This window comes from Equus quagga, chromosome 2, assembly GCF_021613505.1.
Source record: "Equus quagga isolate Etosha38 chromosome 2, UCLA_HA_Equagga_1.0, whole genome shotgun sequence".
Classification (NCBI taxonomy): Eukaryota; Metazoa; Chordata; class Mammalia; order Perissodactyla; family Equidae; genus Equus; species Equus quagga.
The window spans coordinates 114,593,599-114,607,829 of NC_060268.1; the positions used below are offsets into that span (position 1 = coordinate 114,593,599).

The 14,231-nt window shown below is 51.5% G+C and overlaps 1 protein-coding gene across 2 annotated transcripts in view; it reads left to right on the forward strand.

Annotated features, from left to right (window-relative positions):
- RET (ret proto-oncogene) overlaps positions 1–13,718 on the forward strand; it is a 54,512-nt gene extending 40,794 nt beyond the window's left edge. For both annotated transcript variants that reach the window (XM_046654927.1, XM_046654928.1), the window contains 9 exons: positions 842–989; positions 2,486–2,593; positions 3,678–3,892; positions 3,975–4,097; positions 6,044–6,114; positions 7,442–7,579; positions 8,710–8,809; positions 10,228–10,375; positions 11,722–13,718. In XM_046654927.1, the coding sequence (XP_046510883.1) occupies positions 842–989; positions 2,486–2,593; positions 3,678–3,892; positions 3,975–4,097; positions 6,044–6,114; positions 7,442–7,579; positions 8,710–8,809; positions 10,228–10,375; positions 11,722–11,879 (1,209 nt within the window). In that variant the 3' untranslated portion in view covers positions 11,880–13,718. The remainder of the gene's footprint in view (positions 1–841; positions 990–2,485; positions 2,594–3,677; positions 3,893–3,974; positions 4,098–6,043; positions 6,115–7,441; positions 7,580–8,709; positions 8,810–10,227; positions 10,376–11,721) is intronic.
- Positions 13,719–14,231: the final 513 nt, after the last annotated feature.

Sequence of the window (14,231 nt, forward strand, 5' to 3'; positions counted from 1 at the left end):
GGTGGCACAGGAGGGGTGGTTCCAGACAGGCTTCAGCATCCCCAGTCAGAGTTCAAGAACATGGGGCCCAGCTGGGGGTCTGGTAAGGCATGTCAGAGTGCCCTTGAGTGGGCCTGGTGCATGGATGGGACTTCAGTGGAATGACAGGGAGGTGGAGGAAAGCACGGTGAGCAGGTATGTGCAGGTTCAAGGTGACAGCCAGCCCCATGGGAGGAGCAGCCTCTTCCACACGTCAAGTGGAGGTTCCCAAGGAGCACAATGGTGCTTTTCCAGGGGCTACCATGCAGAGAAGTTACACTGGACACTTCTACCTGTAGCTGGGGGTCCTGGGCTGAGAGGCAACTTGGGCCGCTGGGGCCAGTTCGGTCCTCTTCAGGGTCCTGGGGATCTCTGGAGAGGGCACACCAGCGCCTGGGCTGCAGGCCAGTCAGCCCCTTGTGGGCCTGGTGTCCAAAGCGGAGGCAGTGTCAAGAGGCTTGGGCCTGACTCCCAGCAAAGAGGCCATACTCCCATGTGAGCACCTGTGGGTGCTGAGTAAGCCCTGAGAGACAACGACATGGGCCTGGGGTGGCCCAGGACACCAGAGTCCAGGGCCGGTCCATGGCAACACCTGCCATGGGAGAGATTCATCATGTAACGGCACCTCAGGGCCCAACTGTGGGGTCCTGTCCTTGGGGAACGTGGGTGGCCATCACCTACTGGTTCAGATGACAGTCAGTTTTCTGCACACTGGAGCTTGATCACCAGGGGCTTGTTTCTGGGTCTCCCCTCTTCCTGGCCTCTTACCCTTACTATCTTTCTCTCCTCTTCTCTTCTCTCCCTTCCTTCAACCCCAACGTAGGAGGATCCAAAGTGGGAATTCCCTCGGAAGAACTTGGTTCTTGGAAAAACTCTGGGAGAAGGCGAATTTGGAAAAGTGGTCGAGGCAACGGCCTTCAGGCTAAAAGGCAAAGCTGGGTACACGACCGTGGCTGTGAAGATGCTGAAAGGTACCTGTCCAGGCAGTGCACACAGGTGGCTCTGTCACATACACCTGCAGGAGCTCCTGGGGTGGATGAGGCCACTCCAAAAGCCAGGGCACAGGCAGCCAGCCTGGCACCTCCTGAAGAGCCTCCCATTGCTGTTCTGAGTGGCCACAGTCTGGGGACCCCCACTGTGCATGATGTGGGCTCGGGTGATGGGAAGCAGAGCAAGGACTTTCTTCCCTTGGAAGGTTCTAGAGTGGCTCTGTTTCTATACCAATGTTGGATAAAGATCTGAGATTTTAAAAATTTAAAAGCCTTTTGGTTTTGAATCGCCAGCTCTCTCCACCCCAGTCTGCCCCATTCATTCCTCTCAGCCAAGCATCCACTGGGGTCCTGGTGAAGAGACCGCCTGTTAGGACTGGCCCCTGCCCCCTAGGGCCCTGCCTTGCCTGATCCCCAGTGGCCCCCAGTGGGCCTACTCTACCCCAGTCTTGCCACAAGTGACCAGTCATGCCACAAGCTTGGCTCTGGGCGGACACACATGTACACGCACACACGCACACTCATACTCATGTTTTTCAGCAGAGATTGGGCGGATGCTCTCTGCCGTGGCCAGGCTCCACCAACCGAGGGAGGGCCCAGCAGCCGTGTGGCAGGCACAAGTTGACCGGTGCACATGCAGGTTCTAGTGCAGCAGTCGGGGGCCACATAGCGCAGAGTGCTTCTGGATGCTTACCCAGGCCCTCAGACTGAGGTCGCCCCTTGTCCGTGAGACCCCAGGCCCTAAGGGAACACAGTGAAGCTGGCCCCAGGCCACCCCCATGTGATCCATGGGGTCCCAATGCCCTGTCTCCCAGCTTTCTTCTTGTTTCCAGACAAGTCTGCAGCCAGAGGAGGTGGCATAGCACAGCTGGGCAGTGGACCACGTTGCAGCTGACCCAGAAGAACTGTTTAGCCACAGCTCTGACTCCAGATACCTCCACACCCAGGCTCTTGGTGGGAGCAGAGCACAGCTCTTCCCACCCTCGGGATGCATGCACTCAGCGTGCAAGAGGACTTCTGTGAAGTCTCATGGTCTTCACCCTTCTCCAGGCCTCGCCCCCCACTGTTGAGTGCTTCATCATCGGGTGTTTGGGGACACCAGGGAGTCCCCTTACCTTCCCAGAAGGATTAATGGTGGGGGGCGGTCTCTGTGCACCACTGTCTTTAAAATAATGGTGATTGGAGGGAAATAATGCCACTTATACACACAGCCCAGCCCTGGGAGGCTTTCCGTGGAAAGATCCTGCTCATCTGGAAGTTTGCTCCTCAGGGATCTTACTCCCCAGAGGCAGATGAGGTCTCTGTCAGCCATCACACAGGGTCTTTGCGGGCCATGATCTGAAACTGGGTCGGATGTCTGAAGGAGATAACCATGGTCTGTGCAGACCTCTGGTGTGGGTCATGTGACCCAGCATGGTCACAGAAGGGGCTTCCAGGAAAGATCGGTTTGCAGCCTGCTCTGTTTCTATGCATTTCAGAGAACGCCTCCCCAAGCGAGCTGCGGGACCTCCTGTCAGAGTTCAATCTCCTGAAGCAGGTCAACCACCCACAGGTCATCAAGCTGTACGGGGCCTGCAGCCAGGATGGTAAGGCCAGCTGAGGGACGGGCAGCTGCCAGGCATAGGCCACAGGGCTCTGGGCCGCTCCATTCTTCCTCCTCTCCTTTCCCCATCCTCTCTTTCTCTGACCTCTGTTCTCTATCCTCCTGGAAACATGCTCTCTGGCTCTGGCCCCTGCCTGGAGCTTGCATCCTCCTGCATCAGTTAGAGGTCTGGGAGGAGCTGCTGCAGGAATTCCTGCATCAGGCCTCTGCTCTGAGTGCTCCCTGGGCCTGCTGGGGCTGCTCAAAGGTCTCTGGTGACTTGCTGGTTGTCAGCACTGTTCCAGGCAGATCTCCCAGGGCAGGGGGCTCCAGAAATAGATGGTGCCTCCTGGGCACTTACTAGGGACCAGGTGTGCCATAACCTCCAGGTGACCCCAACTCCAGCCCTACATGGCAAAGACATGTCACCATTTCTCACAGGACACAGAAGACCAGCCTGGTCTATTGGTTTTCCAAACCCACTGTGCCACCCAGGGGCTTCTCACTGTGTGCACATGCGTTGTGTGTGTTGAGGGTATGAGGGAGACAGGGAGCAAGCAGGGCGAGAGCAGCAGTGATGCAGGTCAGCAGCAGCAGGACTCAGGGCTGGGCCTAGGGCAGGACTGCAGCCCAAGAGCTGCTGAGAGCGGGTGGGAGCAGGGAGCAGGTGGCCATGTGTGGATCCAGACTCTCTGCCTCCATTAGCTGTCCCCAGCCCATGCTGCAGCCGGACTGAGGATGTAGAAAAGCATGACATCCTAGCAGCCTCCTAGGGCAGCACTGAGCACATGGCAGTCTGCTGTGGGCACCCCGGGAGAAGGTCAGCTTTGGCACGGGCAGTGGAGAGGCAGAGAGCAAGTGATGTGAGAGTGAGCTGGGACTTAATGAGTCCTCGCGCTGCCCAGAATCCAGGCACTCACCACCCAGAGCAGGGCTGTGTCCATCTGCCCCCTTATTCATAGGGTGCAGAGCCTGCCCAGGAGCCCTGCAGGCTCTTCCATGCTCCAGGAAGCACCCAGAGCTGGTCTGACTTCCGCCTGCCCAGAGCCCCGCAGGCAGCCAGACCACAGCCCCCTGTCTGCCCCCAGGGCCCCTCCTCCTCATCGTGGAGTATGCCAAGTATGGCTCCCTGCGGGGCTTCCTCCGGGAGAGCCGCAAGGCAGGGCCTGGCTACGTGGGCAGTGGAGGCAGCCGCAACTCCAGCTACCTGGACAACCCCGACGAGCGGGCCCTGACCATGGGCGACCTCATCTCCTTCGCCTGGCAGATCTCTCGGGGGATGCAGTACCTGGCTGAGATGAAGGTATGTGCCGTCCCAGCCCGGCCCCCCACTGCCCGTGATGGGGCCCAGGTTTCAGGGGTTCCTACTATTGTCTTTCTCATAGCTTGTCCATCGGGACTTGGCAGCCAGAAATGTCCTAGTAGCTGAGGGGCGGAAGATGAAGATTTCGGATTTTGGCCTGTCCCGAGACGTTTATGAGGAGGATTCCTACGTGAAGAGGAGCAAGGTACCGTGTCCTGGGGTGTGCTGACCCGGGGCTCGCAGGCTGGATGGGGGGCAGTAGTCAGGGTGCCCGCAGGGGTGGGGCAGGACACTTAGAACATCTGGAGAGGGTAAAGCAGATTTTTAGCATCTAAGCTTCTAGCCCTTGTCCCCAAATCCTTTCCTGATCTTGGGTCCCCAGAGACCCAGTTCAGGACTCATCCCCGGGTCTGTTTCTTCTCTTCCTGAGGGCCATACCCACCCTTCCAGAGCTGCCTGCCAGGGAGCTGGGGCCGCATAGCTTCTGTTGTGTTTAGTCACAGTCACTGTTGAAGGTCACCTAAGGTTGCAGAAATACCCGTTCTCTTCTCTGCAGTTGTTCCTCTCACTTCTACAGAGTGAAAGGTCACCATTTCCTTTCTGTGTAACTTTAGCTCTTTACTCAGAGGACAGTAAAGTGAAATAAACCCAAGCTTGGCAGTCATTCTTTGCAGAAAGGAATGAACCACTTTGCAGGTGTAGGTTCCCCAGGAGAGGGCCCTGGGAACCCCCAGCTGGGGGAGTTTGGAAGACACACAGGAGGCCCTGGAGATGGGGTCCAGAGATGCAGCATACGGTTCTTGGAAGCTTTCTCTGCAGTAGGTGGTCCAGGACCCTTCTGGGGACATCTGGTTCCCTGGCATTGTCCAGTTCCCTGTGGCATTGGTCTTGACCTTCTTAGTTCTGTTGCCCTCTCAGCCCATCTCCTGTAGCCTCCCTATGACAGACCAGACAGAGCCAGCTCACCAGAGCTGTGGGTGACCCAGCAGTCAGAACAGACGCTGCTCAAAAAAGAAAAACACAAAAAGGAACCGCTTACACTCCAGCTCTGCTCTGAGTGGTCGGGAGAAGCCCATGTGTTGTCAACGGCTGTGAGGATGATGTTCCATTTCTTTTGGGGTTTCCGTGGTGACAGCACATCTCAGAACTGCTGAAGGGGAAGCAGAGAGGGCTACTCCCTGCCCGTGGAGGGGCGTGGACAGAACCTTCCTGTGGGCGCACTGTCTGTCCTTCATGAAGGCCCTGTGTCACGGCATGGAGAAGCACAAGACATCCAAGCAGAAGAGCCACCTCAGCCCCTGGAGAGCAGAGGCTGCAGGCAGCGTTGTTACAGACACATGCCCCAGAAACAGTCATGGTGCTTAAGGACATAAATCCTGAGGAATGCTTTAAAGAGAAAGGAGTTACAGTAAATGTTGCATTAAAATCCGGTGCTGTCACTTTTTTATTGATTTGTGCCTTAAGACTTAACCTATTGAAAAGCTGTTCTCAAGTTGCATTGGAAAGGTTTTGTTAGGTCTGATGCCAGCACCGCTGTGGTGGGGGGCACTCTTTCAGAGGATGCTAAAATGGCCCTGGATAAAATAAAAGGAAAAAACCGGCCCCAAGGCGTGTAAATAGATTTCTTCCCTCAGAGCTTCTCAGAAGAGGCTTTAGTGTGTTAGTTTGCGTCAGAAGTCCCCAGGATGGAAGCACTAGATGTTGGTTTCCCAAATTCGTTTGCCTTCAGAAATCAGGGGACATCTTGCTGGACAGTGTTCTTGGCCCACAACTTGGGCAACACTATCCAGGGCGCCCCAGAGCTTCCCAGATGCAGTCATAGGGGGATCTGGCTTGGGCTTGGTCTCAACTCCTTGGGTTTCTTCTCAGCAAGGATGTGCTGCATGACAAGCATGCCCTGTGTGGCTGTGGGCAGACCAGCTGACTCCCTCTGGCATCTCAGCCATGCTTGGGAGGGCCATGCTGTAGCTACGGCCCCTCCAAGGCTGTGCTGCCAGTTCTGTACCCAGGAACATTCAAGGTGTCATTATTCAGCATCCCTCAAGAGCTGGAAGTGCCTGGGACACGGCCCCACCCTCCTCTACATCCCCCTCCCCCATTTCTCAGGGTGTCAGAGAGACATTAATGCCTTTTTTTCCTCTCTCTCTTTAGGGTCGGATTCCAGTCAAATGGATGGCAATTGAGTCCCTTTTTGATCATATCTACACCACCCAAAGTGATGTGTAAGTGTGGGTGGAGCCTTGCTGGGGTGGAAATTATACACTTAAGGGGCCATGACGCCTGTCAGGAAGCTCAGCTGGGGAACAGTGCTGGCCTTGAGCGCCTGTCAGCTCATGCCACCCATCCACAGTGACCCCACCCAAGCTGAGGAGACTTTGTGTATTCATTCAGCAAATGGCCAGGGCCCAGGCAGTAGTTCTGAAAGCCACAGTGGAATGCGTGGAGCAGTAAGCAGGTGGCTGCAAATCCCCCTCTCCTCCCATCTCGTCCCACCCCCCCAATCTCCCTTCCCCTCTCCTCTCTTGGCATCTTAGTGACATACAGGCCGAGCCACAGTTCCCCTCCTGTGGGCCTGACATGGGCTGGGGTCAGACAGGTCCCCCTAGGACTTGGCCCCACCCACAGGCTGGGGTGGCCTTGAGTGAGTTTCTTGGCTGGTGTGCCCCAAACTGCTCAGAGATGGGAATCAAAACTCAGTCTCCCAGGTCAAATTACAAGACTTGATAGTTTTCAAAAACACAGCAGACTTGTTTTTGAGTGTTCTGCTATCAACAAACATGCGTATCTTGAATAATGTAGGGGGTGAAAAGGCAGTTCTTAAATAGTTTTAAACAACTGCTTTCTGATTACAAAAGGTGACTGTAAAGCAATTGGAAAATGCAGAGAAAAGCATAATGGAGAGACTAAAAGTCACTTGGATCCCACGACCCCTAAGTAACTACGGCTGGCCCTCATAGGCATGGCCTTCTAGTCTTTTCCGTGGTGTGCAGTTAAATGTTTTTTATTAGTGTAAGTGGGCTCGTATGATAATGCTGTTTTCTGATACAATTTTGTGCCTACTTCACAGTAAATTTTCCCTCACAATTAAATATTTTTCCGTAGCAGTGCTTTTTTTCCCCCTAAGATTTATGAAAATTCCCAAGCATACATAAAAGGTGAAGGAATTGTGCAAGGAGCCCTGTGCCCCGTGGCCTAGGTCCCCACCTCACGTTTGGCTACTCTGTGCCATCTCTGGGGCTTCGGCACATCACTTTGAGGCCAGCCAGGTGCCCCTTGTGGGTGTGGGGGCCGAGCTCAGGCAGGGGCTTGGCAGGGCTTCAGCATCAAAGGGGTGGCGTGGGGCAGGCAGATGCTCGTCCCCACCTCCATTCCACATCCATCTGTGCAATTGGCAGGCCCAGGATGAAACCCATGAGCAGTTGGGCCTGGGCTGTTCTCTGCACTGGGGACTGATGGGGTCAGCAGCTATTGGGGGGATGGACATGTGGGCCGCATGGAGGGCACTACAGGCCCAGTGCAGCCACTCACTGATCGTCTTGCTCCCCACAGATGGTCCTTTGGTGTCCTGCTGTGGGAGATTGTGACCCTGGGGGGCAACCCCTATCCTGGGATTCCTCCTGAGCGGCTCTTCAACCTTCTGAAGACAGGCTACCGGATGGAGAGGCCAGACAACTGCAGCGAGGAGATGTGAGCAGGCTTTGCCTTGGCCCAACCTCCCTTGGACATGGACACGCTGGATTTTAGAGGAAAGGGGACACGTGCACTCATTTCCTTCCCCACTCCTGAGCATCCCTGGGCACTGGCCCAGAGTGAGCTGGGTGGTGGGTAGTGACAGGGCAGAGCATGACGGGTCAGAAGTCTGAGAACCGGCCTCAGGCATGACGGCAGATGCTGAGGACCCCAACTCCGCTGGGGGCTGGTTGGGCTTCCTTGGGGGACTTACAAGGATGAGGGGGAGCAGGGCTCAGGTAGGAAGGATGAGAGGGCACTTCAGACTAAGGTTGCCGCTCTCGAGCCCCAGGCCAGAGACCTATCGCCACAGGACACTCAGGGAGGGCCAAGTAATTCAGAATGGCCCAAGGGGTGTGTACTAGGGAGTGGCCAAGTGGAAGCACAAAGTCAGGCACGGGGAGCCTGGACTTCAGCCCAAAGGCATCAGAGTCTTCACCCACTGTAGTTGGTGGTCGGTGGTCTGTCAGATGATTCTCAGAGGACAGGTTGAGAACACATGAGAAAGGGGCCATCCACAGGCAGAGACAGGCTGGGCCATCCATCCCACAAAGTCTGTTGTGCACTTGCCACGTGCCAAGCTTGGGGCTAGAAAGGGGACTGCAAGGGTGAGTAGGTACTGCCTCCCTGGCTGGCCTGGGCTGGTAGCCAGCTGACCCAGCGCGCACCCACACAGCAGCCCTGGAAGCCCTGCTGCCGTGCCAGGGGTGTGATTGGCAGAAGTTTTTGTTTGTTTGTTTCCACACCCAGTTCATCCTTTGTAAGAGTTTTAAGGACTGTATTTCCCTCTCAGCCACCATAGTGGGCGCGGCATCCCGTCAACTGTTTACCAGTGTCTCTGAAAGGGAATTGAAAACAAATCTTTCTGAAGGGAAGGGAAGCTTCCAGGATGCTGGACCACAGCATGTGGTGCCTGGAGCTTCCAATGACCCCTCAGACCCTGGCCCAGCTCAGAGAAGGATGTCAGTGATGCATAAACTTTGGAGTTTGGAAACAGACCCCCTGGGTCCAGGGCACTGTGCTGGGTGTGGTGCTGTGATTGGATGGTCCTTGCTGGGTTATAACTGCCCATCTGCACTTCCCACCAGGTACGGTCTGATGCTGCAGTGCTGGAAGCAGGAGCCAGACAAGAGACCAGTGTTTGCTGACATCAGCAAAGACCTGGAGAAGATGATGGTTAAGAGCAGAGTGAGTACCTGGAGCCAATTCCTGGTGCTGGCCACTCACAGGCTGAACATGGCACTGGGCGGATGCCAGCCTCACCCCAAGGCAATGGTTTTAGGTCTGTGGAGCTCCCAGTGCAGGGGTAGAGTGAGGCTGTGCAGAGGGAGATGGTCGTGCTGTCGTCTGAGGGCAGCCAGCAACTGAACCCTTCTCTTTCAGCCAGGCCCCTTGGGCTTTTTTTCAAATCATGAATAAACCAAGATTATTAGTTTGATGCTTAGGAAGAACTCTCCACACACAGAGTGGGAGGAAAATATTTTAAAGCCAAATAAAGTCATTTTCAATAATGGAACATGAGAAAGTAGAGTTGAAGTGGGTGTCTTAAATTCAGATGCTTTGAGGGACCCAGCTGGGGGTGGGAAGTGACTAAGGAATGGTGGGGACTGTGACAAACGTGAGCACGCCAGCCCCCTCTAAAGAACCCCTCACTGTAGCCGTATGTAACCTATAGGAATATGAGTGCCAGCATGTCAGATCTTCTGAATTTTAAGGGATATTTTTGTTGTTTCCAGTTTTTAATGTTAGCAACTCATTTAAATTCCCAAAAGCTCAGTGTGGGCCAAACAAAACATATCTGGGAGGCTAGTTTCAGCCCCTGTGCCTACAGTTTCCAACTCTACAGCTAAATTTGAGAGTCAACAAAGTTTTAACTCATTTATTGGGCAATTGCTGCATACCGTATTTTGTCTTAGGTGCTGGGGATACAAGTAAACAAGACAGGCACAGACCTTGCCCTGGGGTTTCATCCTTACATTGACACATTTACTAAAAGTTGTTATTTCTTCTAACACAAAAGCAAGATGCATGGTCCAGTCCACTTTTAACAAACCTAACGTCAGTGTATCGCTTGGGCAAAGTTGCTGAATCCTGTGAATCCAGGGTTGTCCTAAAATAAGTAATAGCTGATGCCAAAAGAGCTGGCCTTCCTCGAATAGTATTGAGAAACAGCCAGAAAAACGTCAGAACTGTTCTTTTACGCATTTAACCAGGGCAGTGGAAGTAGTACACACTTGAGAATCGTCATGCTTGGGAGCTGAAGCCTATAGCAGTATCCTGTGCAGAACCCACATCAGTGGCTTCAGATTTCTGGGTCCTGACTTATGTTCTAGACAGCAAGGGTCCTTGGAGGAAAGCTGAAAAGTGTCCAGCAGATTGGGGTGCTTCTTGGCACTCCCACATGAGTAATGGGGCTGCAGCTAGCTCTCCCAGAGCCTTGGGCATTGTCAACAGGCTGGTTCCCCAGGCTCAGGTCTTGCTGAGAGGCCAGTAGGCCAGTGTGGGATGGGACTCAGCCAGGGCTTCTGCACTTGGGCAGAGAGGGGCCGGGGCATGTCTAGTAGTAGCCCGTGCCGAGGTAGTGATCAACCATCTCTCTCTTCCAGGACTACTTAGACCTGGCTGCGTCCACCCCGTCTGACTCCCTGCTCTACGACGATGGCCTCTCGGAGGAGGAGACGCCCCTGGTGGACTGTAATAATGCTCCCCTCCCTCGAACCCTCCCCTCCACGTGGATTGAAAACAAACTCTATGGTAGAATTTCACATGCATTTACTAGATTCTAGCTACATTGTTCCTCTCTGCACTGTCCTTACTCTCTGTAATGCTTTTTAAGAGTGTTTCTGGTCTGAATGAAACCAAAGTCTGCTCTGAACCTTTTTCTTTGTAAATGTCTGACTTTGCATCTGTCTACATTCAGGCATTTTTGCAACTGTGTTTTTTTAAAAGGATGTGAAAATGTGTAATAACCACACTGCCCAGCAATTTAAGATGATGGAGGAGGAGAAAGAGAGCAGGGCAGACCTCTCAGGGGATATTGAGAAAATGACGAATAAGTCCTTTCTGGGGTGGATATCAAGTCATAGTACTTCTAATTTAACTACTGGGATAAATTTACCCAATCTGGGGAGGCATTTAATTTAGAAAGAGTAGCCGGCACACCCTGCCTGCACTGAGAGCACAGACAGTGGGCCCCCTAGACCCCGTCTGGGCCGGCAGGCGGCTCTTGGAGGCCACCGGTGCTGGGGAACAGTGTCCGGCCTTGGCCCCAGCCATGTGTTCCTCCTCAGGGAGGACACACGCAGACTGCTGTTTTCACATCCTTTGCATTAGTCACTGTCATGATGGTTGTCATTTATGAAGTCAGTGCTAAAAGCTAGAGCAAATGCTTTTTGAAAGAACATAGTCCGTGGTGCTTTGGTCTTGCAATGGACAGTAAATACGGTTCTTGCCAAAACTCCTTCTTTTGTCTTCAATTAAATACTTGAAATTTTTTTCTGTTTCCTACCTTTATCATTAATCGTTCTGAAGTCTTGGAGTTGCAAGCCTTTCTCAGCTGAGATGGTTCCTTTTGCATGCCTCCTGAGTCACGGGTTCCTTGCTGGCTTTGGGTCTAGGGCTGCACGCCACTTGTCATGTCGACGCTGTAGGGCTCGCCTGCGTGCGCCCTTGATTTGGAAGATCCTCTCCTCCGTGGTAGGCCTGGGTGGAAGACAAGTAGGCATCTTTACTTTAGAGAATTTCTATAGAAGCTTCCTGCTGCAGTAAGCCATTTAGTACAGCAACGTGCTGATGCTTTATGCTGCCTTTGTAAAAAGAGTTAAACAGGTCAACAAATACGTTTATCAGATTTGAGAGTTTGAAGCTCATACAAATCAAAATTGGTAGTTTCTGTTATGTTACAGTTACCAAGAGAGCACGTGACATTTCCCCTAAATATAACAGTGTTTTGGAAACCTGGAACAAGAAACCATTCGTGTAATTGGCACAGAAACCAGAAGTTTGGTTTGAACCTCAAAGGGAGTTTTGCCAAGGCCTTACTGTCTGCACATGAAGTTTTGTTCTTCAGTGCAGAACAAATGATCTGTTTTCATTTTTAGGCATGTCAGACCCGAACTGGCCTGAAGAGAGTCCTGTACCACTCACGAGAGCCGATGGCACTAACACTGGGTGTCCGAGATATGCAAATGATAGTGTATATGCTAACTGGATGGTTTCACCCTCAGCGGCACAGTTAATGGACGCGTTTGATAGTTAACATTTCTTTGTGAAAGGTAATGGACTCACGAGGGGGAGAACATGCCGAGAACGGAAGGTCTGCTGGCCCCTAGCAGACGTAGCGCCCTGGACGAGGGTCCTGAGTCCAGCATTTAGGGACTCCTTTCTCTTCAGCCCTCGGCAGTGTCCAGTGTTGGTCTGTGTTCATCAGTGACCACCACACACTCTGTGCTTAGACATGTGAGTCCCTCACTCACTGCCTGAACTGTTTGATTTTTCTGGTTGCCAGCAATCAAGGCAACAAGATTTAAACCTGAAGCACACACACACAAGGCAGCAGGAAAAAAACTGGCCAAGCAACAGAATAAAAGACATCTCATAGTGGTGTCCAAGTGGTGTCAAAGCCCTGCCAGGGCTCGGGGGGAAGAGGGGACTGCCGGACAGACCTTGGCTCAGCATTTGAGAACCTAGGGAATGGTTTTTTAAAATCATGTAACCTTTTCTTAGGAAGACATTTGATTTTTATCATGATTCAGATAATTCTTAGATTTAGCACAATGGAGAGATTGGATGCCATATTTGCTACGTAGATAGGTGGCATGAGGGGAGAGGGCCCACAAATCCCATTAGTCCCCAGATGAGAACAGTACAAAGAAAAGGGGCTCATGCGTGGAGTGGCCTCCAGTCCGAGGATTGCTGACAGCAGAGACTTGGCTGCTGTGAATCCCACCCCCGCCAGCCTTCAGTACAGGGCACATGTCCAGCACCAAAAAGTGGTGGCTCATCTCACACATTAGGAGTGGGTGGAGCTAGTGCTCAGTTTAAAGGGACAGCTCAGCTAGTTATGTTGGAAGTTGCATTGACAATGACCAAAGATTGCTACACCTCTGATTACAGTTCTGATGTGGAAAAGACAATGTTTTGGCTCTTATAGAGCTTGTGTGAAAACGTACATGTATCCATTTTTCCTGTGTTTGTAACTTAACGCTGCTATAGCAAGCCCATTTTTGTTTCTTAGTTTCTGACCATGACTCATAAGCTTCTTGTCATTCTTCACTGCTGGTTTGTGGTCACAGACACTCAGCACTCCTCCCATCTTGTGGGGGTGGCTTTCGGGAAGCCCCAGCAGCGCTTCTGTCTGTCTCGGCACTGTAACTTTGCAGGAGAGGGTCGTTACCAAAACACTGCCTAGTCTTCAGACTTAAAGCACTGTGAAAGGACTTACAGTAGCCCCATTAAAATACTGTGTTTTATAGGCATTTCACAAAAGCAGTAAGATCATGGCATTTTTGTGGCCAAGAAGGCTTCATTGAGTATGTCTCAGAGCCTCATGCTGCGTGTGTGTATATATATGTACACACACCCAGAGAGAGAGCTGGAAAAACACTTACTGGAGATGTAACGTGGCTTTAATTGGGGCCATTTTTCAGATACACTGTGATAAATTCTTTTACAAATATCTAGCGGTAAACTTTTGGTTTTCAGATGTGCTTAATGATAGTCTTATTAAATAAGGACAAACTCTCTCAAATTATTAAAAATGCCTACCCAATAAGTGTGAGTTGCTCCAGCAGGTTTGTTCTCGGCAGAATGAGAACTTCAGCTCTAACTGGCTGACCCAGTGACGAGGAATTAACCCTTGACTAATAATCTGTCTATTCCTGAGTTATAAAAGTACTCATACTTACTAGTCCTAGCAGACAGAATTTTCATATGCATATATGCAGAAGTTACTAAGTGCTAAGTATTTCTGAGTATTAAGTAGCAATCTGTCAGTTATTAAAATTTGTAAAATCTATTTATGAAAGGTTCTTAAACCGTACCATGTTAATTTGTTTTGTAATCAAGATAACTAATAAAATAATTTCAGTTATGTAAATAAAATCACATATCATAAAATGTGTAAACTTCTTTTCTCTTTTTAACTTCCTAGTGGGAAACATCAGACTTCTGATTTTGAAGTTTCAATACAAGGATTCAAATATCACAGGAGAATCTGTTGTGGTAACCACCCAGGAAGTAATAGGGACCGAAGGCCTAGGAGGCTCTTGGTGATGCTATTGATTTGTTTTGCACAATATGTATGTGAATAGGCACATTTATAATAACTGTTAAAAACTCACTAATTCTGCCATTCGGGAATTCCTTCCCTAGGATAGAGCAGCAGCCAATGTCGAGTTCAGGTATTTGCAGTTCTCTATCAAGTTGCTTGCTGCTTATTCCTTGAAGCTGGAGTTGGACAGTTGTGGGAGAGAGAATGTAAAATGTGTAGTCATGATTAGAAGTTGGAGGAAAAATTTTGCCCTGAACCACTCTGAAGCTTAAAATACCAAATGCTTCTGTTTATGTCTTCCTGTTGGGTTGTGTAGGAATTCTACGAGCTGCTCCTCAA